The sequence below is a fragment of the Hydractinia symbiolongicarpus genome, chromosome 3 (genome assembly GCF_029227915.1).
Source record: "Hydractinia symbiolongicarpus strain clone_291-10 chromosome 3, HSymV2.1, whole genome shotgun sequence".
Taxonomy (NCBI): Eukaryota; Metazoa; Cnidaria; class Hydrozoa; order Anthoathecata; family Hydractiniidae; genus Hydractinia; species Hydractinia symbiolongicarpus.
The window spans coordinates 12,081,890-12,108,461 of record NC_079877.1 but is presented as its reverse complement, the minus strand read 5'-3'; the positions used below and the strand labels follow the sequence as shown (position 1 = coordinate 12,108,461).

General features: G+C 33.3%; 2 protein-coding genes across 4 annotated transcripts; both read left to right on the top strand.

Annotated features, from left to right (window-relative positions):
* Positions 1-838: 838 nt before the first annotated feature.
* On the top strand, positions 839-8,689 carry LOC130635751 (uncharacterized). Of its 2 annotated transcripts, XM_057445209.1 has the most exons (6): positions 840-2,993; positions 5,028-5,378; positions 7,179-7,481; positions 7,560-7,868; positions 7,962-8,063; positions 8,144-8,688. In XM_057445209.1, the coding sequence occupies exons 1-6, from the start codon at positions 2,930-2,932 to the stop codon at positions 8,353-8,355; spliced, it is 1,341 nt and encodes a 446-aa protein (XP_057301192.1). In that variant the 5' UTR covers positions 840-2,929; the 3' UTR covers positions 8,356-8,688. The 2 variants fall into 2 exon arrangements, with proteins under 2 accessions (XP_057301193.1, XP_057301192.1); XM_057445210.1 differs by lacking the exon at positions 7,962-8,063 and having other exon boundaries at positions 839-2,993; positions 8,144-8,689.
* Positions 8,690-19,320: 10,631 nt separating this feature from the next.
* LOC130635749 (uncharacterized) lies at positions 19,321-24,681 on the top strand. 2 transcript variants are annotated; one of them, XM_057445206.1, is made up of 4 exons: positions 19,321-19,460; positions 19,971-20,321; positions 24,072-24,374; positions 24,448-24,681. In XM_057445206.1, exons 1-4 carry the CDS (start codon positions 19,388-19,390, stop codon positions 24,549-24,551), a joined length of 831 nt encoding a protein of 276 aa, XP_057301189.1. In that variant the 5' UTR covers positions 19,321-19,387; the 3' UTR covers positions 24,552-24,681. The 2 variants fall into 2 exon arrangements, with proteins under 2 accessions (XP_057301189.1, XP_057301188.1); XM_057445205.1 differs by lacking the exons at positions 24,072-24,374; positions 24,448-24,681 and adding exons at positions 20,654-20,953; positions 21,094-21,574.
* Positions 24,682-26,572: the final 1,891 nt, after the last annotated feature.

Below are 26,572 nucleotides of genomic sequence, written 5' to 3'. Positions count from 1 at the left end.
TTTCCATACTACTTTTCCCTGACGAATGGAATGATCGCAAGAGAGGCAATTGATGTAACATGTAAAAAATACTTACAAGAAATATTTTTTATTTCGCATTTTTATTTGAAAAAGTTTAATATCTATATAATATATTTAGTTTTGTCACGCAAAATCTAAAAAGTAACATTCTACAAACATAATGATTGTAGAAATAGTATATGGACACGTGCAGCAACCGGGAATTGTGCGCTTAGCTACCATCTGCAATTTGAAAGGGATATTTTTACCACAAGTAACACAGACTACGCTGTACGCAACTTATCTAATATAACTACGCCAATATAGGGTATTTATTTAGGCTTCATATAAGGATAAAGCGGGCCAAAAGAGTAAAATCAATATTAGTCTACCCATCCCACCCCTTCCCTCAAACCAAAAATGGATGCAAACATCTTCATTATTGGAAGGTACGTGCCACGTTTTTAAGTTTGTTCTTGAACTTGCCGAAACAACATTTATGCATGCGTAAAAATCAAATATCATGATACTGAAGATTTAAAGGTTTGTTTTTATACCTAGAAAATAGGTTGGATAAAAGGAAATGGTTGGTTGCCACAATTACAACTTTAGTAGTTACACAAGTAGCAAATACGCTTATAGGATTTTAAAGGGAGGAGGTTAGCACATCCTCTGCTATGAGATTGGCGTAAACAACAACATTAACGATGAAGTTACTTTTATTCTTCCCTATCTTGATATCTTTAACATTATCATAAAAAGATTATATACACCCGCTTGGTGACGAAGAATACGCGGCGATTGTCAAACTTGCAAGTGGTAGATTTAACACGCCTGTATAAGATAGCTCAAGGATTGAAAAAAGCTCTGTTGTGAAATTTTGGAGATCGAAGGGAAGATTCACGGTAGATGAAACTGGATATGTTTCGTTATACGACAATAGGAAGGTATGGAATCATTATTTTTAATGCATTAATTTTTATAAAAGACGAATAGTATTGAAAGTAAAATGAAACAGGTGGAAAGCCCTTCAGCTCAAAACCAAATTTGTCCTTTTTATAATATGAACAATTTTTTTTATCAAAGATCTTCAGTTAATTTGCGTGCATCATTTGTACAAAAAGGTTGTTTGGACGTGTCTTTTGTTGATTGCACACTTTTTTTGTTTTTATAGAATAGCGTTTTTTAAAAAAATGAATGGATGATGTCTAATCTAATCGTTTTTTTTTATTGTTCCAGAGAGGTGTTTGATGAAAATGGATTGGCTGATGAGTGAGAAGCTAGCGAAGAGGTGTTCGACGAAAATTGATTGGTTGATGAGGGAGTTGTTAGCAAAGAGGTGTTCGATGAAAATGAATTTATTGATGAGGGAAATGGGAGCGAAGAGGTGTTCGATGAAAACGAATTGGTTAATGAGGGAGATGGTAGCGGAGAGGTGCTCGATGAAAATAGATTGGTTGATGAGGGAAATGTTAGCAAAGAGGTGTTCGATGAAAATGGATTGGTTCATGAGGAAGATGATTTCGAAAAGGCTCCAAAGATTTATTTAAAGAAAATTAAATACCACCTTTAATGACAGCCAAAGCGAAACACTTGATTGATGTCAGTGATAGAAGATGCAGTGATACTTCACTTCCATTAAAACAAATTCTATCGAACGACCCCAACCGGCCACAGAAATGTAAAATAGGTAGATTGATAAGATTGAATCAAGCCGCGTTGGCGTTGCAAGCCTTAACGTTTGGATGGTACGCAATCTTGCTTATTATATGGTCAAAAGAAAATTGATCGAACGTTTTTACTTTTGTATATATTTTGAAAAGAAAAGAAACTTCTGTTTGTTCTTTCAACCATTTTTTCGGCTATTATATCCTTGACAGCACGTGCGCTACATTAATAAAAAATTCTTGGCAGATAGTGTGTCATATAAATTCGGCTAGCTAAAACTGCGGGAAACTAATTATAGTATTTTCTATGTTATTACGAATTGGAGCAACTCTATTATTATAAATTGGGGCAAGGTGTTATTAAAAATTTGGGCAGGTATTACAAATTGTGCAGGTATTTCAAATTGGGGCAGGTCTTACAAATTGGGGCAGGTGTTATTACAATTTTGGGGAGGTATTACAATTTTGGGCAGGTATTAGAAATTGGGGCAGGTATTAGAAACTGGGGCAGGTTTTATTACAAATTGAGGCAACTATTACAAACTAAGGCAAACTTTATTGCAAATGGGGGCAGGTATTACAAATTGGTGCAAGGTTTTATTACAAATTGGGGCAGGTGTTATTACAATTTTGGGCAGGTATTACAAATTGGGGCAGGTATTACAAATTAGGGCAATTATTACAATTTGGGGAACAACATGGCCATGTGTTTTTCACAAACTTCTATTTACGTTTGCCGTTTTTTTTTCTGTAGAACATTTGTCCCATTTTTGCCTCACGCGGTTACTAATTAGTCACGCGTCAGTTATTTCCATGCTGTTAAATTTATTTGGTCTCGTTTTTGGTGAAAACAAATGAAAAGCAAAAGTAATAATTTTGAATTACATTCTGTTCTAGAGACTGAAGGTGTCTTTCTTCCCCTTTAATTTTATTCCCTGCTAGACAAATGAAGCATAATATTGTGTTTAACTCCAATTGAAGCAGTAGTTTATAAGTTACTTTAAAGTTGATTGTTGGTAAAATCGATCACAGCGCAATGATTTCGGATAAAGTAACCCTTTCAAACGAGGATTTTATTAAGAAAAATAAAAAAAAGAAACAATATCACTTTCCTTTTTTCTTTTAATTTCAACGGTGATTAGGAATGACTTAATAGCTCTACAGACAGTTAACATAATTGATGGAATTATACAAGCAAAGCAAAACAGTTTAAATTACACCGAAGCCACATTTGTACTTCGTGTATCTACATAATATATGTCATGCATGAAGTAAACATGAAGAGTCTTTGTATTTGTTTAACACTTTTGGTAAAGTTAAATCCAGGTAAGTGTGATGTTACAGTTCTAAGTATTGTTTATTAGTCAATGAAACGTATATTAAAAAAACCACAATCATTAACTTATTCACTGACTTGGTGCATTTCAACATTCTCCTCACGATTACGTATCTTATACTTTTGTTTGGAAGCGATGGACAACATTTCATATCAAAACTTTAAAAGCATAATCCTTTCTAGAATTTTATAAGGAGTTTCGAATTTGTTGTTAAGGAGTTTCGAACATGCCTCGTAGCAAAAGGTATCCAAATTGTTGATTTAAAGTGAGTAGTAATAGGTAATTAGAACCCCTGAGATAAATTATTGGAATTAAATTATTGTTTTTAAACTCTGGTGACATTCAGTTTCAACATATGCTACAAATAGATGGTCAATTCCATCAAACTTTTAAATACCATATAAATATCAATCAAGTTTAGAGATTTTTATTCAATATTGATGGATAATGTTTCCAAGCATTATATCGTCGTTATATTATTCTTTGTGAGTAAGTTCAAAGTTCGTTTAAAAAGTTCCTGTTAGAAAAGGATGTAACAACCAAATGCCTATCGATATGGTTTGTGGGTCTTTTGATACTTTATAGCATCTTTGGATTAGAATAAGGTTTGTCCATTTACGAATTACGAGTTAAATTATGTTCTGATTTTTTTTTTTACTTTTAAACAAAAAGCTCAAAACTACATCCACCGGAAAATAAAAATATAAATACTTGCAGTTTCAGTCGATGTGAGGCAATCTCGTCCTCGAAAATGGTTTAAGGCTTTGATTTTTATCTATAAGAAAGATTTTTCACATTTTTCTAATATTTCCTAAGAAATCCGCTTTTATAGTTTTTGTAGTTAATGTCCGCTCCCTCATATATTATGACCCCAAATAAATAATAAACAGTAGGTGAGAGCTGATGTCCCTAAATTTCTGAAAATAACGTACGGTACGTCCCATAAAGTGTATAATCTATCATCATGGATAAATACTGGACCACAATCGTTGCCAAAAGCCTACAATCGTTGCCAAAAGTAGTTGAGACAAATGCAAAAACTAACCATTAGTGGCAGAAAAGGCAATAACTTTACACAAGTTGGAGAGTCATTGCAACAAACTTCTGTCTTCAAAAAACCTGAGTACAACATTGTGTCGGGGGTGCGGCGATGAAAGGATGGAAATAATTCAAATTTCAAAAAGTGTCTCAACACTTTTGGCAACGATTGTAGCTACTGTAATCGATTGAATGTGTGTAGATTCTATTCGGGATAAGTGTTGACACTATGTTAGAGGGTATTTTGACTCTCCTTCTTAAGGCGGGAAAGTAAGTAAACCATACTCATCAAATTCACGGAAGAACAAACGCAATAAATATAAAACTTGGCAAAGTAACTAAGTAAAGTAGGAAAATTAATATGACAATTATTATAGCAGTAACTCGCCACTATAACTACCATATAACTATGATATGACAAAAACTATGGTATGTAGACGTAATTTTTTTTCTAGTGATGTTATCATTCTTTCAAGAAAACGGATTTTTTCAATTTTTAAAATTTTCTAAATTCACTTTAATACGTTAAGGACAAGTATATTTAGATCTAACGAAATGTTTCTTTCGAAAACCCCTTGCTACAAATCTTATAATAAAGAGGAGCAAAATTGTTTTAAAGAGCTCTGTCAAAACGTTAGAGAAACTTCAGGTGACATAATTGTATGTAAAACCAAATGGTATAGTTAACTCATTTGTAATTTGTTGAAGAGTGCGGAAACTATAGTAGAATTTATTAGTTATTGTTGCACTGTTAACTTTTTTTACCATCCCATGTTCTAGACGTTGAAGTCAATAACGCGACATCTATATCTAGCCAAATCAAGATTATCTCACAATTACCATGTAACTTGTATGAGCTTATTTCTTACGGGTTTAATTTTCAATGCATTTAAATGCTGGTTTTGAAGTTATTGTCATATGTTCTTTCCATTGAGATTAATGATTATATAATGCAAAAACAGTATCGTAATTTTTTTTCTTTTAGTGATATGTGGCACAGTTGAAGCTGTTAAAACCAATTTAGAACTTCCATTTAATGAAACTCTTAATTTGTACTGGAGAATTGTCCTTGATGTAGGGGAAGAAATATCTACAGCAAATGTGTATGTTCTTGGATCACCCAATGTTCAAATAATTAAATTTATATCAACCATAACAGCTGCTGGTAACGCAATGTTTGGTAATCGACTATCTGGAAGCTTATCAAAAGACATATATGCACTATCTATTAAGAATATCCAGTACAATGAACAGAAGTCTTTTAACTTAAAAGTTATATTTCAATCACCAGTTTTACATGCGAAAAATGCAACAGTGGTTTTAAAGGAGGTTGTGGGTAAGTTAAAAGTTCTCGTTTAAAATGTTCAAAATATGCAAATTGCGAAAAAATTGTCCGAAAATCCGGTTTTTCGTGATTTTCTGGTGAAACCCGACAAAATCGGAATATCGGATTAGTCGCGTGTCCAAGTTATGCTAAATGATTCTTCTTGATGAAAAAAAGATGTGTTGCAATTTTCAAGTTCTAAGGATAATTCTAACAGGAGTTATTATATTTCCTTCATTATCACGATTTCATTGAGATTTTTTGGTGTTGTTTCGAGTAATGGCCAATATCCAAGCCTCTTAAAGGTATAGGTTCTAAAAATTTATCACGCAGGTGTCTAATAGATATATATTGAAGCTCAGTATCGAAGCCATATAACAAGGCAATAAGGAGGTACTAAAATAAACCCTCAGCGTGGGGCATAATCCGCCCCCCCCCTCCCCCGAACAGAATAGGGTTAAATTATTCCGCTTTTTTAAAATTTCATTTTTTTTTCTAATTTCACTGTTTGGTAACGCGTACATTAATACAAAGTGCGTGGTTGTCCCTAGTACTGTGGGTTTGAAATGTATGATATAAAAATTAAGAAGTTGCTCCTTTACGTCTACAAAACATTAACAAATAACTTACTTTTATTACAATTAGTGTAATTTGTTTTTGTCAACGTTGGTATAGTATTTTCAGCTTGTGAGTAAGTTTTGTTGGTAAATAAAATATTTTTGTAAAATTTTAATATATTTAAGAAATACTGTGATTACCTGGCAGTGTAATGTCTTTTTTGTATCTGCTGTCTTTATTGGCTAATATCGATCACGTGAGCGGCCGTTATTTCCTGTAGCGACAAAAATCCACCTAACACCACTCTCCAATTATCATCAACTATTTCTTTATAAAAGTATGTTTAATGTGATGTATCTAGCTAGCTACATTTTCTTTGCTTTTTTATCGTTAATTTCAACAAATTGCTCGTTTAATTTCATAACAAATACAATCACTCATTTCACTGTGTTCGAAAAAAATTCTTTTCCTTCAGTTGATTGAACATTATTATTATCAGAAGACATGTTTTCTATATAGACATGTATTTTATTCTTCACCCAAATGTCAATCTTTTTGACTTTAGACTTAATTTCTATGCTTTTATTAGGCTACCTTGGTTGTTTGAATGGACCTCACTGTGTTTGGTCCATGACGTCACAACCTTGGTCGCTATTTTTCCGTAGCGCCTGGCTAACCGGTTTATAAGTCATTAAAAGTTTCAATTTACACTCTATAATAACTGTTGTTTCACTGTGTTTCTTTTACGCATGCCTTCCTAAAAAATGTTCCTTTAATCAGCTGGTCACAAGATATTCATAGAAATGCAAGGGGTTAGAAATACGTAAAATTAACTATGATGTATGTATATGATTGCTAAGTACTAATTAACTTTGAGCAACTTATAGGAGATTATAGCGATTAAGAAATATACATTATAGATTCTTAGTTCAATCTAGTTCTCACCTCTCTTTTTCTCATTCAGACAATCTCTTTGCTTTTCGAAATCGTTAGAAGGGAGAACGTAGTCCTTGGAACGGTATAGAAAACAGTTATTAATTCCCTCATACACCTACACAAATGTTATTGCATTAAGTTAACTATAATATCATCTACACGCTTTTGTCAACAGAAAATTGGATAAGAACAGAGCTCAGGTTTTTGTGAGAACAGCTTTAACCTTAAATCTCCATATGAAAATAAAACAGCATTAAATAAAACCTAATATTTGGGTACTTGCCAAAACTCTGTGCTTCAATTTATTTGTTATTTTAGGTGGACCTGACGTATGTGGGATTTCTCTAAAGTCAAGTTACATTGTCAACGAAGGAAAAAAATTATCTTTCTTAAGCGAAGTTTGTGGAAATCCAAAACCTATTTTGACATGGAAAATGGAGAACGAACTAGAGTATTCATATTCCGCTGACATTCGATACATGGATAAATCTACAATGCGCTATCAATATGTTTATAAAACTCGCAGCCACATCACTCGTAAAGATTGTGGAACAAAGATTATTTTCAATGCTACTGGTGCGAATAAAATGATTACAGGAGAAGCAGTAATTAGTGTAACATGTAATGTCTACTTTGAAAATTGTTTCTTCTTCTTCTTCGTTTGACTTGTACAGTTTAAAATCTAATTAATGCTTTTAGTTTCGCCTCAAAGAATCCGAAAGGTGAAGTTTTACAAAGATAATAATTGTATTAATGGTACATGGACCAGTGAGGCAACTGGCAATTGTGCGCTTAATTACCATTTGCAATTTGCAGAAAGAAGTGATATTTTAAATACAAGCGACACACATTACGCTGTATGCAACATATTTAATGTTTCCAGTGTAGTTATTTGGGCTTCATATAAAAACAATTATGGCCAGAAAGCAAAAGTGAATATCAGTTTAACAACTCCAACACCATCTACAAAAGTCACCGATGCTTGCAAACAGCCTACATCGTTTGAAGGTATATGTGTCTTCTTCAATCAAAATAAAAAATTTAAAATTAAATCAGGGAATCTTGTAACATGTGAATTTCAACCATAAATACATGTCTTAGTGAAAATGTTGGGTACGAAGAAGTTATTGGTAACAATAATTATAACGCTGGTTGTCACCCAAGTAGCAAATATATGTATTTATGGATTTGTGAAGCTTAGAGGTGAAAATATTTGCTATTATTACAGTAAGACCCTTGTAGTAGTATAAATAACGAAATTACGCGCACACGTATTTGTCTAGGCTCTCAGACTAATTGCAGAAATAAAGAAAGCGTAAAGAAAGATGACGAAAATAAAGATGCCCAAGATTATGAAGTATTTCCTAACGCGGTATCTCATTATACCGGCCTTCAGTTGGAAGCAAGAGAGGAAACTGTTTATGCGAATTTATCACCAACACCTGTCAATGAGTATGCAGAAGTTGGAACAGAGAACAATTCGAGACAAAAATAAGCCACTGGAAGAACATTCCCATTCTGTTTACCCTGTCCTTAAATTTTTTTATTGGTTTTGATTAAGCAATTAAAAAATTTAAATAAGCAATTTACTTTATTAAAAGTAAAAATAAACCTGAAAGGTTATATGGTTATTATGTGGTTATTACAGTCTGATTATTTTGAAATGTATTGTTGCTGCATATTATGTGGAGTAAACTCCATTCGATCTATTTCAGATAATTAGCAAAGTAGTTTTTACGCTAATTAATTATTTTCAGACTTTTTACAAATACATGTTTTTGCACTTTTCTTTCGCATAATCCTTTTGTTTGGAATTTGCTCAAATCCGCCTAAAGAGGAAATTTTGATGTGTACAACGAAATACTCAAAATTCAAACCTGTAAAGTGGTTTTGTTAAGAAGTTATAAGAAAAACGAAAGAACTCAAAAATTAAATTTTTTGCAAATGTAGGTGAAAGTTGCAAATTCCTTAAATTAAACTCTGCTGAGACGTAGATAAGATATTTATTATGAGATATTCATTTTTTGTACAGAAATAGATAAAAAATGTAACCCACTGTGTTCTTGATTTAATTTCTTTTTATAAAAGAACAGTTCTATTTTCCTTCTAAAGAAAGACGCTGGTTATCCTGTCTATCTATTTTCAATAATTTTCGTAATTCACTTAAAAAATCATCAGAGTGAAAATGATTCTAAAGGAATATAACTATGGTCATAATATTGTTATTATAATGTTATCTTTATTTTATAAAAATGGACAATCTTGATATCGGCGTTGTAACAGGTTTTGCATTTTTAACCATTATTTGCTTAATGTCGTATTAAAGCGGAGTTTAAATCTTAAAAGGACGCAAAAAAAGAAATAGAAATGACTGTAACAGAAAAATTAAAAATTTCGTTCATATTTTGTCCAAGATTGTCTCTAATTTAGAAGAATAAAGTCGATTTTGTCGGGTTTGTTTAGGTGTAAGTTTTTGATTGTTCATGAGACAATTTTCCAACTAGGAGCTTCTTATGTTGTATAAAATAGGCTAGCCGTACTCCTGTGGAAAAATCCACTGGATTACTCATTAAATGCATGTAAGAGATACCACACAAAAACATACAATACAGAAATATGAAGTTTTGAAACTTACAATCCAACCTCTGCTTTTTGTCTTTCTTTTATAACGGGACGGCAAAAACGCAAAAGTCCCTGGGATCGAGGGAGCTCACAGTCTATATTACTTTATATTTATACCTGTTTAAACCAAAATATTTGAAAATATAAGCAGGTGCAACGAATAAAAATAAAAATAAAATAAAAATGTAAAGTGTCCAACAAAATCAAATGCATCAAACAACCGTTACGCAAAAAGCGAAATCTTCCAAAATTTATACGAAATATTACAAATCAACAGTTATTAACTTACATCATTTCCATATATTGTATATCTACCGCAATATTTCAATCAGAAATATTCAAGGAACAGTTTTTATAACAAACCCAAACTCATAATCAGAAAAATTAATTATTTTAAAACGTGGTGCGCATGATGACAATGCATTTTTCTTATTCTTACTCACACCTAAGGCTAGCTAGCATAAAACGACTGACTGAGCTGGAATAGTAATAGAACTTAAATAGCTACCTAGCTACTTGAATTGAAGAGTTAGATAGCTAATAGCATAAAAAAGGTCAAACAGTACCCTAATGGCTAGTGTTAAACTTGCTACAAAGAATAGAGTTTCTAGCTATAACTAGCTAGCTTTACATATACTACACATAGAGTGAGATAATTCTAATCTGTAAGAATGTCCCATCACATAGCTTGTTCTAGCTACAATTGTGCACAAAACTTGTTGGCCCTGGCAAGTTATACATAAAAAAAATAAGAACCAAAACGTTTACAAAAGTTGGCAAAGAACATAGCTATAGCTACATATTCGGCAAATAGTACAAATAGTACAAATTTAAGACCCTTTTTTGAGCTATTGACTTTGCAAAATTTACACCTCACACTTTGTATACTCCTTCACTAATACGATACACATCGTAGATATATTGAGTATACGTAATCTTTAAGTTGTAGGGGGGAGATTTTCTATTAGTGTGCCCCTGCCTTAGTGTTCCCTTACCAGCACTTACCCTGCCTTTGCCTACCGTTCCTATGCTTTTTTCGGTGCCTGACTACTATGCCCTTGCCTGTGCCTCCCATGCCTTGCCTACTCCTGCCTTGCTGATTCCCCTTCCTGTTTCCTACCTGCCTTTGCCGTGCCCTTTCCTTTCCTTGCCGTGCTTAATGGCTTTGGCTTGGTAACCTCTCCGCAACACTTTCTACGTTGATTACATAGTTTGCATAAAAACATGCCAAAAATTGCTTATAAATTCGGATTAATGAAATAAAATTGCATTCTAAGTTTCAACTTAATCCTAACGATCTAACTATCCTAACGACAATTTAAGGGGTTGTTTTAAGTAATAGTCAACAACCCCGCAATCAAGTAAAAATAAGTTATTGAAAACCCCGGAAAGGATTGGGCAAATGAGGATGGGGGAAATGAGGTTAAAATTGATTACTTATTCTATTGCTTTTTTACTAAAATTAAGAATAAAGTAATTACCAATGTGATAGGTAAAATCAAGTTAAATACCATGTCAAACACTTAATAGCAAGGATTAATTAAAAAAGGGAACTTTTCGATTAAATGTTATATTTCTGCTGAATGTGTTCTCAATATGTCTATCGCCATTTTCTTTGTTTAGTGCAAAATATCTTCATGAAATCATTAAAAAGCAAATGCAAAAGATGCAATGCTATTGGATTCAGTCTGTGTTAGAAAGCTACAAACCACCGAAAGTACCAAGGCCCTAACTTGCTCTATCCAGTGTTTTTCGAGCATATCATGACAGATGGTTAAATATCGCCGCGCTCCTCTTCTTAAATTTTGATAGACTTGTCCAAATTGAATTATACTTGCCAACCTATAGTAAGTTATTAAGTGAAAAAATTGCTACAATGAATTGTTTATATCAGCAGTTCTACTGTGTAGTTGTTCGAAGCTTGGAACTTGTCAATAATACAGCTATATGTCTAAAATTTAATTATAAATTCGTACTACAGCAAATAAATGTTGTAAGGCATAATTGATGACTATAAATCCAATTTTTTCCGAAATGATGTATAAATTTTTTCCCACAAATTGTAAAAACATGACTCGCAATGAAGAAATCCTGCACACGGAGCGTTTATCTGTATACACGAAATATATGTATGGTAATTTTATAAACATGGTATGTATTGCTGTTAGTGTTTCCATTTTATTCAAAAGACTTGCACAGTTCCCAATAAATTTTGTCAAGAAGCACCGTCATTATTATGGAAAGCTGTCGAATTAGTCATTTAATCGACATAATTGAAAGTGTGATGTGTTCAAAAATTAAACTCAATGTTGCTATTGCACAGAGAAATATTTAAAATAGTCCTTAACTCGTGGAAAAATCCACGGGGTAAGCCACAAGTCAAGGTTTGACCCGCCATTGAGCCGTAAACTGTGTCACACAATCACGTTGAGCGCTTTAGTACAGGCATGCAGTGTGTCGTATATCAAGAGAAGCGCATACACTGTTACAGTGTTGCGACTGTAAGATACTTTTCAAACAATTACTTTCATGCAATGATAGCTAAAATAGAAACAGAGTTTACAAACCGTTGCAACTTTGTTATAGCAAAAACAATCGGTTATTATTATTTAATTTTGCGGCATAAGTCATTAAAAGTCAATAATAATTAATCGTGACACTAGGCTGAGCGCTTAGTACAGTTCAATTGTGTTGCACAGGCGTATATGAATAATACCCTTATAAGCATAGAACCTTTTTCAAAAAAGTTTATTGCAACTTCGGCTTAAATAAAAACACAAGAAACAGTTTGTCGTTACCCGTCTAGTTAAAAGAATCACTCGGCTATTTAACTTTGCAGAATAAAGTCATGACACTAATAAAAGGTAAAGCTACCTAACTGCATTTAGCATAAGAATTTTGTTGTAGTTAGGTAAAAACTACAATTGGATACTTTCACCTTTTAGTCAGAGGTAGCTAGGTAGACCCAACTTCAACATAAAAATAAATAGCAATAGTCCAAACTAAATAAAAACTTTAAAAGAATAGAAATAAATAAGGTTGCTATAGCTAGCTGCCTTTAAAGCAAGATGCTGTCTTAAAATCTACGTTTTTAGCTTGCTAAAAACTTAAAGTTGATTTGTTTTAGATTCATACATGGCTAGAAAACGTGATGAAATATTCACCCTAACATGTGAAAACACACAGAAAATAAATATTCCTATAGATACAAAGTAAGAGAGAAATACTGAAAGAAGAAATACAAACCTCCTAACATCACTTCCAAACCAAAAATGGCCTCTAAACATGTTTCCGTTGTTTTTCCGATTCTGGCGTGATCCCAAAAATATTCCGAAATTATGCTACGTCCAACCGGAAAACGGAGGTCCGTAAAAATCGAGCCCTGCTCTACTTTTCCGAAAAAAGCTGCGCGCAACCATTTAGACCAGAATACGGCTATTATTATTACGGAGTTTCATACCGCGCAGGTCTGGGCACGAGCGAAGCGCTTGTAGGGACAAATTTTTAAATCTCCCGCAGAGCGTAAGGCATTTGCTAGTCACTTTTTCCTTTGTATTTTTACTTTTAAACTGGTGCGATATATTGATTTTACAATTATTTAAAGGAAGGATACTCAGTACTGACATAAGAGTGTATATTATGAAAGTTCAAGACCTAAACTTGGTTATTCATTGTTTCAAATTGTGGATACACTCATTATGAAAAGTTGGCAGTCAAAACAGAAAGAAACCTTATTTTTGGTAGCTAGTTACATCACAAGTTATGTAATATAATATAATAATAATTTCTAACAAAAAGTCAAAACCATTTATTTATATTATTGAAGTGTGTATTTTATTTTCAAGCAATTTCATCTGTGCTCTTATTCATATAGCTAGTTAGCTATACTTTGCAAATAAATCCTTTATTTAATGCTCTACCACGTTAATCCATGTCAAACTTGGAGATCCATAGCTATAGCATAGCTTACTGTAGAAAAATGTCCTACATGTCTTTCTAGCTAGTTGTAATTTTTATTTCTTCTTGCCAAAGTGCACTGATAATAATAGAAGAGTGTTTCTTTTTTAACATTACTTTATTCCTCACAACACAAAATGTATGGTATATGTATCTTAATACAGCTAGCTAGCTGCTAAAACCAACATCAACAATGTCTTTTCTTGTCTCCTTTTTAAAAGTCAGTAATTTAAGTTTTCTTCGATTCCAACATCTTACCCATGTCAATATACCCCATGAGGGCTAGCAACACCCTTTAAACATGTTATTTAAAGGTAAAACGTCAGTTACAAGCAAAAAAGTAGTAGAAGAAACATCAGGTAGGATTTTGCATTTCTGCCTCTTTTTGCAGCACTAACCACAATAGTTGTGAAAAACTGACCATGAAAATTATTTGGGCTATCGAGACAAAAGAAAACAAGCCAAAAATTTGTCCCTACAAGCCACTTCGCTAGTGCCCAGACCTGCGCGGTATGAAACTCCGTAACAGAGACTTGTTTTTTTATTGACACAAATTCGGAATCACAAATTCTTACTTAAGTTATGAGATTCTAAAAAGTATTTGCTGCCGTGTCACAAATAAGCCATTGAGGAACATAAACATGTAAGAATGTCTGGCAAGAACTTAAAAATATTTTTAATAACATAAAAACATAAAAGGTCAGATGGCGAGTCAACTGCCTACCTTTACAGTAAAAACTTAGGAAGGTCTCCTAAACCTAACGAGAAGAAAGGGTAAATTCATAACAAAGTGGTTAAAATATATAACTGGAGATAGGAGATGCATGATATTGGTAAAAAGGCCCTATTTGCAGTAACAGTTTTTTATATAATGTTAGAAATATTTGAAACAAAGCAGTGAAGAAGGTAAAGTTATGTGACTAAAAACGCCTTTTTTGGTAGGCAGCAAAACTGAAACAAAATCGACTTCTTCTGATTATGATGATGAAAATTACCGACATGTTCCCCTAAAAATATTTTTATTACTAGATCTTGCGCAACTCTTACGTCCTTTTTAAGCCCAATCAAAAAATAGCATTTCACAAAGGCGATAAAGGTTTATGATTTACTCTTAGGAATACGATAGTTTTGTAAGATGACATATGTAGAAATAAATTGTTATTTTCTATCCCATTTTCAGGTACAACATATATTTGAATAGGAAATTTGTTTATTTTAAGGGCTAAAATGGGCCATATAAAAATGTCACCGGTCATATGCACGACGTCATGTGCCCGCTGGAATTGATCTATTGTTACTAAGGACTTGTTTTTACTAAATACTTAACTTATACTTCCAAAATCTTGCCAGAGAAAAAAAATGGCTACCTTGAGGCTGACATCCCAGATTACTACCAAATTTAGCACATAAACAACTGAAAAAAGTTTTTGTTTGCTTTCTTAGGTGGTACTAATATTTGTGGTATTTCACAAAACTGAAGTTACATTGTAAACGAAGAAAATAAATTATCAGTCTCAAGCGAAATGTGTGGAAATCCAAAATCTGTTTAACTTGAAAATTAGAAACAGAAAGAGGGTATTCAAAATCTACCAACGTTGCGGATGTAAATATCTCAACCATTCGATATAGATATGGTTATAAAACACGCCTTATAACACGTGAAGATTGAGGAACAAAACTTGTTATCAATGCTACTGGTGCCAATGGAATTATTAAAGGAGAGACACTGACTTACGTAACCTGTAATGACTACTTAATTTTTTTCCCTGGCATTGATTATAAAGGTGTTTAATTTTTTTTAAATTTTAGTTTCGCCTCGAAAAATACAAAATGCAATATTCTACAGAGACAATGATTGTATAAATGGTATATGGACACGTGAAGCAACTGGCAACTGTGCGGTTAACTATCATTTACAATTCGAAGGAGGAATATTTTTATTACAACTGATACATACTACGCTGTGTTTCATACAGATACAAATACGGTTAGAAGGTAAAAATCAGTACCAGTTTAACAACTCCTGCACCTACAAATGCTACCAATCCTTGAAAAAACCCTATATTTTTGGAAGGTATAAGGTTTAATGGGATAATTTACGAGCCAAAAAGAAATTACGAGAAAAAACCTAAAAAGATCAGGAATTATTTTCTTACCAGGTTGTGCACACCTTACGCTGATTTAGGAAGACAATGATGAAACAGACACCGAGTATTGAAAAAATATTCTAAAGCAATTGTAATATTTTCTCTCCCAATTTGTGAGAGTTCTGAAGAAAAATTGACGTTCTTTTTCAAACGAAACAAGCTAAGTGAGGAATTTTGTTCATGTTGGTAATTCATTTTTATCCAACAGGCACTAAATGTGTGGAACAAAAAGTGCCCGACCGATACGATTCTTAGAAAATTATAATCGATAGGATTTTAAAAGTAATGATGCTAAAATTACAGTCAGGTTTCAAAGTGTGTTTTAGAGAAAAATAAAATTAGCTGCCGCTCAACTTTCTATCCTTTAATTTAAATATCAAAGCAATACTTCATTTTGATGACAAAAATGATAGCAGCGCTTTTTTCTTGGATGTGTTGTTGTTTTGAAAACGTAATTAAAACACACACAAAAGATCGAAACTAATCTTTTACACGACAAAATTGAAAGTAGTGTTAAAAGTAGAAAGTAGTTTGAAAACTATACTTTGTTTCATTATTTTTGTCTATTCTTCATATTTTCGGCCACTCAGAACTTTTAATTTTTGTTGCTGCATTCCTAGGGTCTCATTTCCATTGTCTTCTGTTTCATTCCACTTTATTCATTATAATTGATTAAATATGAAAAAATTCGTGTTTTTGATAGTAAGAGAGAAAACGCTATTATTACACCCCTTTTGCATTTGCCTGAAAAAATTAGTAACCAAAGTAACATTTATCAAAATCTTGAATACATTTACAAGAAATCTTAGTGTCCTGGCAAAATATTTCCTGGTTACCACCTACAAGTGCTATTGAGGCTTGCAAACACCCTGTAATGTTAAAAGACACATGATTCTATTAATTAAATTTATTTTTGAACTTTTAAAAGCAATATTTGCATTAACAATTAATTTATTTATTTACTTCCTTCTGAAAGGGTTGGATACGAAGAAATTATTGGTAACAAAATTATAGCAATAACGGTCACGCAAATAGCAATTCTAAGTCTTGAATTGCTAACACAATTGCACTTTTAGGCACCCCGAGTTATAGCAGTGAAAATGAAATTGAAGACAAAGGAGGCAGAAACACACTGATTATTAAGTATTTCCTACAACAGCATTATATAGCCATCTCATCTTATATAAGGCATCTCATTATATTGGTCTTACATTTACAGCAGGAATTTGTATATACACCTATCTTGCACAGAATTTGTCGTAGTGTCCAAATATGAACTTCATTTTTTCCGAAAGGCCACCCACAATGAGTAATCAGCCTTACATTTCACTTAACTAGGAAAAAAATTAAAAAAAAACAACAACAATTTATTCCTCAGTCTTACGTCTTTTTCTGAGGTACGTTATTCGCCAAGAACGGCATATACGGCACTTTTAATAAAACTGGGTTTATGGTCTGTAATTTGTGCGGTACTCAGGCCGATACGTTTGGTCATATATTAAACGTACAACTGTCTTTAGTCTCTTACACTGAGGACAACATTACTCAAGTAGCACTTCCAAATCAAGATATTGACATGATTGTTGAACATGTTCCAGTCGCAAAAACAGTTAATACTACTCCTTTATAAAAGGTTAAAGAGATTAAAACCTTTGAAATACAAAAGGGTACATCCATATCTGGGTTAAGCTCTTGGAAATGTCATTATTGTCTAGCATTTTGTCGGTACTTGTGGGTACTATTGGAGTCGGATATTCCGGTTTAAAAACGCTGTGTGGTTTTCTTGACATACCTTCACCATTCTCGAAAGATGGATATGATCATACAACCAGGAGAATCAAATTAGGTTTCAAAGAAATAACGGAGAAAAGTATTCCTGAAGCAGCTGTTGACTAAGGCAAAGGGAAAAAAACTGCCGACGTTGGTGTATCAGTTGACGGAGCTAGGCAGCGTCAAGGATTTTAATCAACACTTGGTGTTATTACTACTATTTCCATAGGTTCCGAAAAGAACTTGATACTTCTATTTTTTCAAAGAATTGTAAAGATTGCACCAGCATGCAAAAAATAGCTAAACTGGACCCTATGAAATACGTGATAAGGAAGGCGTCACATGTGTGTAATTTGAATTACGGAGAATCTTCAACCGAAACAATATTTGGAAGATCAATATGGACTTTACTACACATCCTTTTATGGAGATGGCGATAGTAAGGCTTACCCTGCAGTGAAAGATATTTATAAAAATGACAGGAAGGAAATGGTTAAACGTGAAGATATAGGTCACTATCAAAAAAGTATCGGCTGCAGACTACGAAAAATTAAAAAAATGTTGACGACTTAGGGGGGAGAGGAAGATTAACGGATGCAAAGATAGACAAATCGCGAATTTACTTTGGAATTGGTCTTCGTCAGAACGTGGGAAATCTGAAAGCTATAATAAAAGCGTGTATCATGTTGCTGGCTACCTCGACTCATGTCCGATATCGAAAGATTCTTGGTGCCAGTACCAGCTCGACAAAAAAGGAAATCCCTACCAATTTTTAAGTCTATATCATCCTCAGTTCCTGTATTATCACCCCATCGGTTTTGTTCAAAATTGAATCTTATCGGTCACTGTACGGTCGCCATTATGGATTTTTTTTAAATGTTATTATTTTTCACCTTTTCGTGATTTAATGATATATCCTAACTCAAAAAAGTAAAAGAAAAAGTTGTCTTTTTAAAAAAGTGCATGATAAGCAGGAGTCCGCTTTAAGAGGTTCTGAGGTAGACCTGTCGCAATATTGCGCAAACCCTGTGATTTGTTTTCACAAAATTCCACCACTGGCTATTTTTACGCATTTCAATTGGACAATAATTTTCCTTTTCTAAATTCCAGCTATTTGAGCTACTTTGAAAGGAAATTACCAATGCATATACTGATAATTTTTTGTTTTCTCAAAAAGGATCCGTCTGTCTGTCTCTCAGCAACATGGCTTCGCAAGTATCGAGACCCGCAGAAATTCCCGTGGCCCCGCAGCATTATTTGGGATCCTGGCAGACCCCGTTTTTAACCGGCTTCGTTTATGCTGCGATAAAGTTTTTTAAAAATGGTGTTACGTCTATATACATGTGTGACATCTTTTACCTGTACATGTTTTTTGAACTTTTACCGGAAACATTCTCCGAAAATTAAAAAAGGTTGGTCAGCTGTTTTTGCTATGACGTGGTAACAACGAATTTTAATCTGTGTTTTTATTAAACCTTTAGTTTCAGGAAAATTTTTCGACGAGAGATTCAGTAGAGTTGTATTTTGAAAAATATATTACACCAGAAGCACTATAATGTTCATTGCGCTTAACTCGATTCACGACATACTGCATACCTGTACTAAAGCACTCCACCTGACGGTGTCGCACAGTTTGCGGTTTTCTATAAGCGCTTCTCAGGGTGTTTAACAACAGTTACTTGTGGTTTCACCAGCCGTTTAGACGCCGGGTCTTCCGGCTAGTTACAAATATTATTCTTACGCATGTTCTCAAATATTGCAATCTAACAAGTTTTTCTTTATTAACTGTAATGTATATAAAATGCAAATTTTTTCCTCTTATGGTGTTTCTTAGTTTCCCAGCTCCCTAAACCCTATAGTTTGATTGAAAAATGTTATCTGAAATAAAAACGTTTCATTATAGAAAGCATTTAAAATGAAATTTCACTTTTTCTTTCTTTATTACAATCGTAAGCAATTATGGTTAAATTACGATACAATAAATAAACGCAATTGTTAAAGTGAGAAAGAACTTTGACATCATCTGACAAAATGACAGCCTTAGATGGTGTAAAAAAGAAGTACCTTTATATTTGTTTAACACTTTTGGTAATGTTGAAGACAGGTAAGTAAATCAATGTAAATCAATGAATCAATGAAATAGTTGTCATTTTTATATTGCTTTTATAACCGAAATATTTTATACGACGGTAGCTTCAGACATGTTTTACTAGCACTGCACTGACTTATGACTAATCTAATAAAATATGTTAATTTAAAGTCAGCATATACACGTGTCAGATTATTCAAGACAAGATATGTTCACAATGTCTAAGTTATGTGGTATAATATATCTTCGTTCAGGACATTTTTAATGTTTAAGAAATAAGTTTTGAACTGATGCAACCGTACTTAAATTAAAAAAAAAATTCAACTTTAGAGAAAAAGAATGTTCTTTGACGGCAGAACACTCAAAATAATTATGCAACTTTATCTGGGGCTATGTATATTAAGATATGCCGTTTTATGCAAAATTTCATTGCATGCGCATTAAAACATTGCATCTAGACCACAGCACTTGACTAGATTTGATAATTAAATTAACAGAACTAATTGTAATTTTTAATTTTTATAGCAATGTCTGGGTCAGTTGAAGCTATTACAAGAAATAAAGAAACACTTGTTAACACAACTGCAGAATTAAGTTGGAGAGTGGAATCTAATCAGCCAAAAGAAACTTTATTTGGTGTCCAATTGTATGAAGCTGGTGTGGTAGTAATAGATGACAAGTCTGGAACAGTAACCGAGGCTGGTAAAAGAGAATTTGGTGGTCGATTATCAGCAAGCTTTTTAAATGGTATATATAAAATGTTCATCAAAAAAATCCGATACAATGAAGTAAAGTCTTTTACATTATTAGCTGTATTCAGCATGGCGTCAGGTGTAACTCGTGAAAATGATACTGCAACTATCACGAATGTTAAAGGTTAGTTAAAAACATTTGTTATCATTGACAGTTTATTGACTTGTTCTTGTACCCATTTATCCATGATTTTGATGCCTGGCATGTTGTGTAAGAAGTATTAAAACATCAGAAAAAATACTTCCCGACTTTTCCTCCTTCAGTGCGACTTTCAAAAATTGTACTTTATCAAGTTATTGCATCCATAAAACCTGTAGTGGTATTATTAGCTTCCATGTATTTTCAGTTAATGGTAATGCGTGTTAACTGTAGCGTGTAAAGGGTTTTAATGCGGACTAACATCGCGACATTTTGTAAGTATGTGCATGGCGTAAACCTGTGCGTACTTGTTGTAGGTGGTCCTATTTTTTGTGGTGCAAATATATCTAAAAGCTACAATGTGATTGAAGGAAAAGCACTGACTTTACAACAAGATGTTTGTGGTAATCCTCAACCAAATGTTCAGTGGAAAATGTCAAGCGACAGTACATATATGCCAACCGAAAGTTATGTTTTGATAGAAAATATGACAAAAACTTACCGAAACACATTTACAACAAAAGCATTAACTAGAACAAAATGCGGTCACATAGTAGATTTTCGTGCCTTTGGCAGCAATGGTAAAGTAATTGGACAAACGATGATCAACATCAATTGTGAGTGACTGTTTTGCCATTATGCTGTATATTATTTACGTGTAAATAAAAACTAATGTTTTAATATAACAAACGTGTGTACGATATATTAAAGTTTTTAAACACTATCACTACCTGTTAGATAATGTATATTTTTTTAGTTACACCAGCAGTTGCAACTGCCATAGCATATTACCATCAAGATAATTGTGTCCATGTGAATTGGAAAACAGAGGATACTGGAAATTGTAAAGTAACATATCAACTCACTTTTAATACTGCAAATACGTTTGAAGTAACTGGTAATACTTTTAAAAACTGTTCCCAAGTAATACTAAGAACCACATCTGTCAACATCAGAGGGATATACAAGAATCAACGTGGAGATAAAAGCGAGGATGTTTTCTCATCAACCATACCACCGTGCCCACCACACAAGATTTAGATTAAATATATAAATATATTTTGTCCTCCTTTCAACAGATTGCTCAGAAAGCACCCCAAAACGATTTCAAATTAAAAACTTTATTTCTACTAAATTTATTGTATAGGGTTTATAGTGGCACCATTTCTACTTTTTAGCTTCACCTTGTATATTGTTACTTTTAATACCTAAGATTTCCCTAGTAAACTTTTCCTAAACCCTAATAAATTTTATGATCAAGCGATAAAGAAATGTTGCCAGTCCGGAAGAAGAAAAGAGTGTAGACAACCGTTAGAGCAAGAGTGTTTGCTTATCTAGAGTTTGCCTTGCTTAATAATATTCAAATCTTTCCTTAACAGTAGAGCTTCATTCTAAAGCCTCTGCTCTTTTAAAACCTCTCTTCCTGCCCGAACAAACACAAAATGCACATCAAAATTATTCTTTCTCAGTAAAATGTTTGTATATAAGCAATCTACTGCTGTTTACTCTAAAATCTTGCAAATAAAAATGCCTTAATTTACACATTTGATTTTATTCAGGAAAGAAAATCCTACTTATCTTTACTTTCATCGCATGATTGGAAAACGTAAATAAACCGGCGTCCATTATTGACAAAACAGACATACTGTTGCGGCTATATTATTTATGAGAACAAAAGCATCCACCTTGCCTGTCAAAGGCAGATGAAAGTAGCCTAATAATAATGGCAACAACAATAAGTAATGCTTTAAATCTTGACCCAAGCTATGATACACGTATATAATTGCTAAATACCAGGTAACTGTGAGTAAATTACAGAAAAAATATTTAAAACAACATTTGAGTCAAATCACGTTCCCAGAACTCTTCTTCGCGTTCTGACAACCTCTTTGTGGTGCGAGAATATTTATTCTTTTCCCCATACTACTTACACGTATCACATTAAATTAACTATAATATTATTTACATGCTTTTTTCAGCAGAGCAATTTAATAAAAACACGAACTCAGGTTTTGCCGAGAAATAAGAACAAAACAAAAGAAGGACTGCGGCTTGAAGATTTCCGCCATTAGCCTTAATCTCAGAAGTAATATGGGTGGAAAAAATCGTCAAATATTCTAAATTTCAAAAATTCAATTCTCCATTGTTATTGTAACTTTAAATCATAGCTAACTTAAATTACATACACTTCTTTTCTCTATGACAACAATTTTATAAGAACAACAATAAGGCTAAAAATTATTGAACAATAACCGTGAAATAAAAACAATTTATGGATTTTCTCTTTTTCTCTCAAAAAAAAGAAGGGAGATATTTTTGAATGCAGACATTTTCACAGAATCAATTGGTAGAATTCAGGTGTCAAAAATTTGTAATATACTGTAAAATTCCAGGCTTAACAAGTAAAAAGCTAATAGCCAAATTTTCTGACTGTTATAAAAAAGTGTATAAACAATACAACTGAATAAATAAAACATCAAAATTACAGATTTTGTAGAGAGTAATATTTTTTTTAAAAAATAAATTTTTTAACTCAATACCTTCGAAATTCTGGATGATAGACTTGTTATGTAAAATTGCCGATTTGAGTATAAGAACTTCTGAAATCACTAAGTATATAGTTCAATATTTCATTTGTTTAGCAATTAGCATTGGAATGTTTCAGTATCTAGGCGTTCAAAAATTTACTCTATCGCTCAATATTTTTTTAAAATGCTTATTGTCGATGTTTTGATAACGTCTGATCTGAAAAAGAGAATATTTGGATAATGAGGCGCAAAAATACAATTTCATTACAAACTGAATTAATGACATATGGCTATTCAATTACTGTCTCTGTATAAGACAATGCTTTAGTTATTGCACCTTCCAAAAACTAATTGGTTGTGTTTGCAACACAAAGGTGTTAGTGCAGTATACAAAACATGTAGAAAAAGAGAATTTGAGGAGGTTACTTATATTTTTTTATAAGAAACTCATTTCTAAAGTTCTAAAGCTTAAATTATATTAATGCGCACGTGCAATTTATTTTTTGTTTCGATGAAAAAAGTAAAAGGAAAGTGAAAATGGTTTCTACTTATTTTTACGCCTTACCTCTCTCACATAATAAAAGGGGGCTTTTTATGCCAGTCGTAAGCAGCGTTAATTTTTGCACGGTGATGGGTATTACACCAATTTTCCCAAGGGCGGAATTAAGGCCGGCGTGAAGAGAGTAGACGAAGAAAGGGTCAGGTAGTTGAGTGGATGATCGAACATTTTGGAAAATATGCACCTTTTTTTTCTGATCGAGCGAACCTATTTTAGTCGCTCAAAAGGACGTTAACAAATTTTTTGAGTCACGCCTTAACTCTTTAGAGACATTTTTACATATATACTATATACTTTAACCAAAAAAATGAAAAAATGAATGCTGGGTAAACAGAAAACAGCAAGAAAAAATCAACTTAGCGATTAGCCTATATAGTAACAGCAGAAAAACTTTTCTAGAAAATCAGCTAGCAACTCGGCCAGTAACTCTTCCAATAGCCTGCATACCATCAACTTTGAAGCATCTGGGCTGTCTCTACCTATCTTTCTATCTCCCAAGCCGATTTTGAAGATTCTGCCTTTGCCGGGGGAAATTAATAAGAACGACTTTATGCTTAATTCTTTATAACTAAGCAAAACAGAATTAAGTAAAACTTGATACATGTGTATTTGGTGGAAGCTTGTGCTTTGTTTCACTTGTTAATTTAGGTGGACCTGACGTATGTGGGATCTCTCTAAAGTCAAGTTACATTGTAAATGAAGGAAAAGAATTATCTTTCCTAAGCGAGGTTTGTGGAAATCCAAAACCTATTTTGACTTGGAAAATGGAGAACGAACTAGGGTATTCATATTCTACCGACATTCGATACATGGAAACTTTTACAAGGCGCTATCGATATATTTATAGAACTCGCAGCTCTCTTACTCGTAAAGATTGTGGAACAAAGATTATTTTCAATGCTAATGGTGCGAATGAAATGATTACAGGAGAAGCAGTAATTAGTGTAACATGTAATGTCTACTTTGAAAATTATTTCTTATCTTCGTTTGACATCACAGTTTGAAATGTAATTAATGCTTTTAGTTTGGCCTCGAAAAATCCGGAAAGTAATCTTATTATACAGGTCTTCAATTGGAAGCAAGAGAGGAAATTGTTTATGCCGATTTATCACCAACAACAGTCAATGAGTATTCAGAAATTGGAACAGAAAATATGTCAAAACAAACTTATTAATTTCAGCATACATTATACATGCTTTGTACACTAAACATCTTAAGTGGTTTATTAATAATTATACCTGGTTTTATGGTTACAGTATTCGTGATATTCCTGACAGTAGAAACGTTTGTCCGGTTTGTTCACACGTTCAAATCACGGAAAAATAGTAGAAAATTTGAAACTAGTTGTCAGTTGTTAGTACGCTAACTTAAAAGGCCCTTGAAAATTTGGGTTAGGGAAATTCAGACGTTGGTGCTTCCCCAAATTAAGACACATGTCTAGGGAAAATAAAGTTAGTTTAAACATTTCTTGCAAGTCTCGGAGGACAGCGACAACCAAAGCATCAAGAAAAGGGACTAGATTTAGGTACAGCATCAAGCATACAATAGGCGCTCAATTAATTTTATTTTCTTCATTTTCATCTTCTAAAATCTTTATATTTTTTGAATATTTGTTTTCTGTTTGTTTTCAATGTTAAGATAAATATATTGTCCTGTTTTTTAGCTACGTGCAGATTCACCAGTTTTAGGATTTTGGGCTATAGGAACAAAGATTGTGAAGGCTAGCTAGCTAGCTACAGCCTTACTTTTTACCATTCTGTTTGGTATAGGAGCTTTTTATCCGATCCAACATTTTTTATGTTCAGGATGTAGCCATTTAGCTAGCTCATATATTTGGCTAAAAAGTGAGATTGTAAAAATGCAGTTTGGCTACAACAATATTCTTAAGCAATAATTCTTATGCTAAATACAGTTAGCTAGGTAGCTACATCTTTTAATATTTTCCTGAAGACTTCTTCTGCAAACAAAATGGTTGAGTAATCGGTTTAGCTTGAGGGGTAATGATGGGCGAATTGCGATAAAGTTGTTTTGGAAGATGGTATTACGCCTCTTCAACTCTTTTCTTTAACTGTACTAAACGCTAAACCCGGTGTTAGCAACAGACTGTTTTTTTGAAAAAGGCTGTTACGCCAATGGACTGTGACAATTAATTTTAAACTTACGCCAGCACGAATGTGCAACACTGCCTACCTGGAATAACCACTCAGCCTGTATTAGCAATGGACTGTTTCTTGTGTTTTTACTTAAACAGCGTCTGCGAAAGAGCTTTTTTCAAAGAAGTATTGACCCTATGCGCCTGTTCAACTCTGTTTAACTGTACTAAGCGCGTAGCCCGGTGTCACGATTAATAAAATAATATTGACCGATTGTTTTTGCTATGACGGAGTGAGAACGGTTATAAACTGTGTTTTTATTTCAGCCTTTGTTGAGGAAAAGTTATTTTTTGAAAAATATGTTACAGTCGCAAAACTACAATGGTGTATACACTTCACTTGATTTACGATATACTGCATACCTGTACAAAAGCGCTCAACCTGACCGTGTCACGCAGTATGTCGTTCTTATTAAACGCGCCTTGGGGTGTTCAACGCTGGGTCACACCTTGGCTTGTGGCTTACACCCTTGCTTGTGTGTTACGCCGGCGTTTCGACGCCGGTTTTCCCGGCTAGTTCAAAATATTAGAGGTAAAATGATTTTTGTGGAGAGAGAGCCATTGCTCGAACGGAGCTATTTTCCTCGTTCCCATAAATATATTAGAGAGTGACAAATTTCCGCGTTTCCCCCTAGTACGTGAAATTTTGATGAAAACGTGGGCGTTTTTGACCCACTTACCCAAATATTTTTTATGGTCATTTCTTCCGTGAAAATCTGGTTGGTCGAGACACGCCGTTTTCAGTTAAGATCAGGTCGGCACAGAGCTTTAGCCACGGTCACTCTTACTAATATCACGTGACATTTCTCCAGATACATAGCGAATGAAAATTGCGTTGATATGGCCATATTGGCTTGTTGGTCGTAATGAACGGAAGGGCATTTTCAAGAAACGAAGAAAGGGTTTGTTTAGCTAGCTAATATATCACTATTTTTTTACATCTTCGCCTTTCTCACACCTAAAGCTAGGTAGCATAAAACTGCCGACTTAGCTGGAA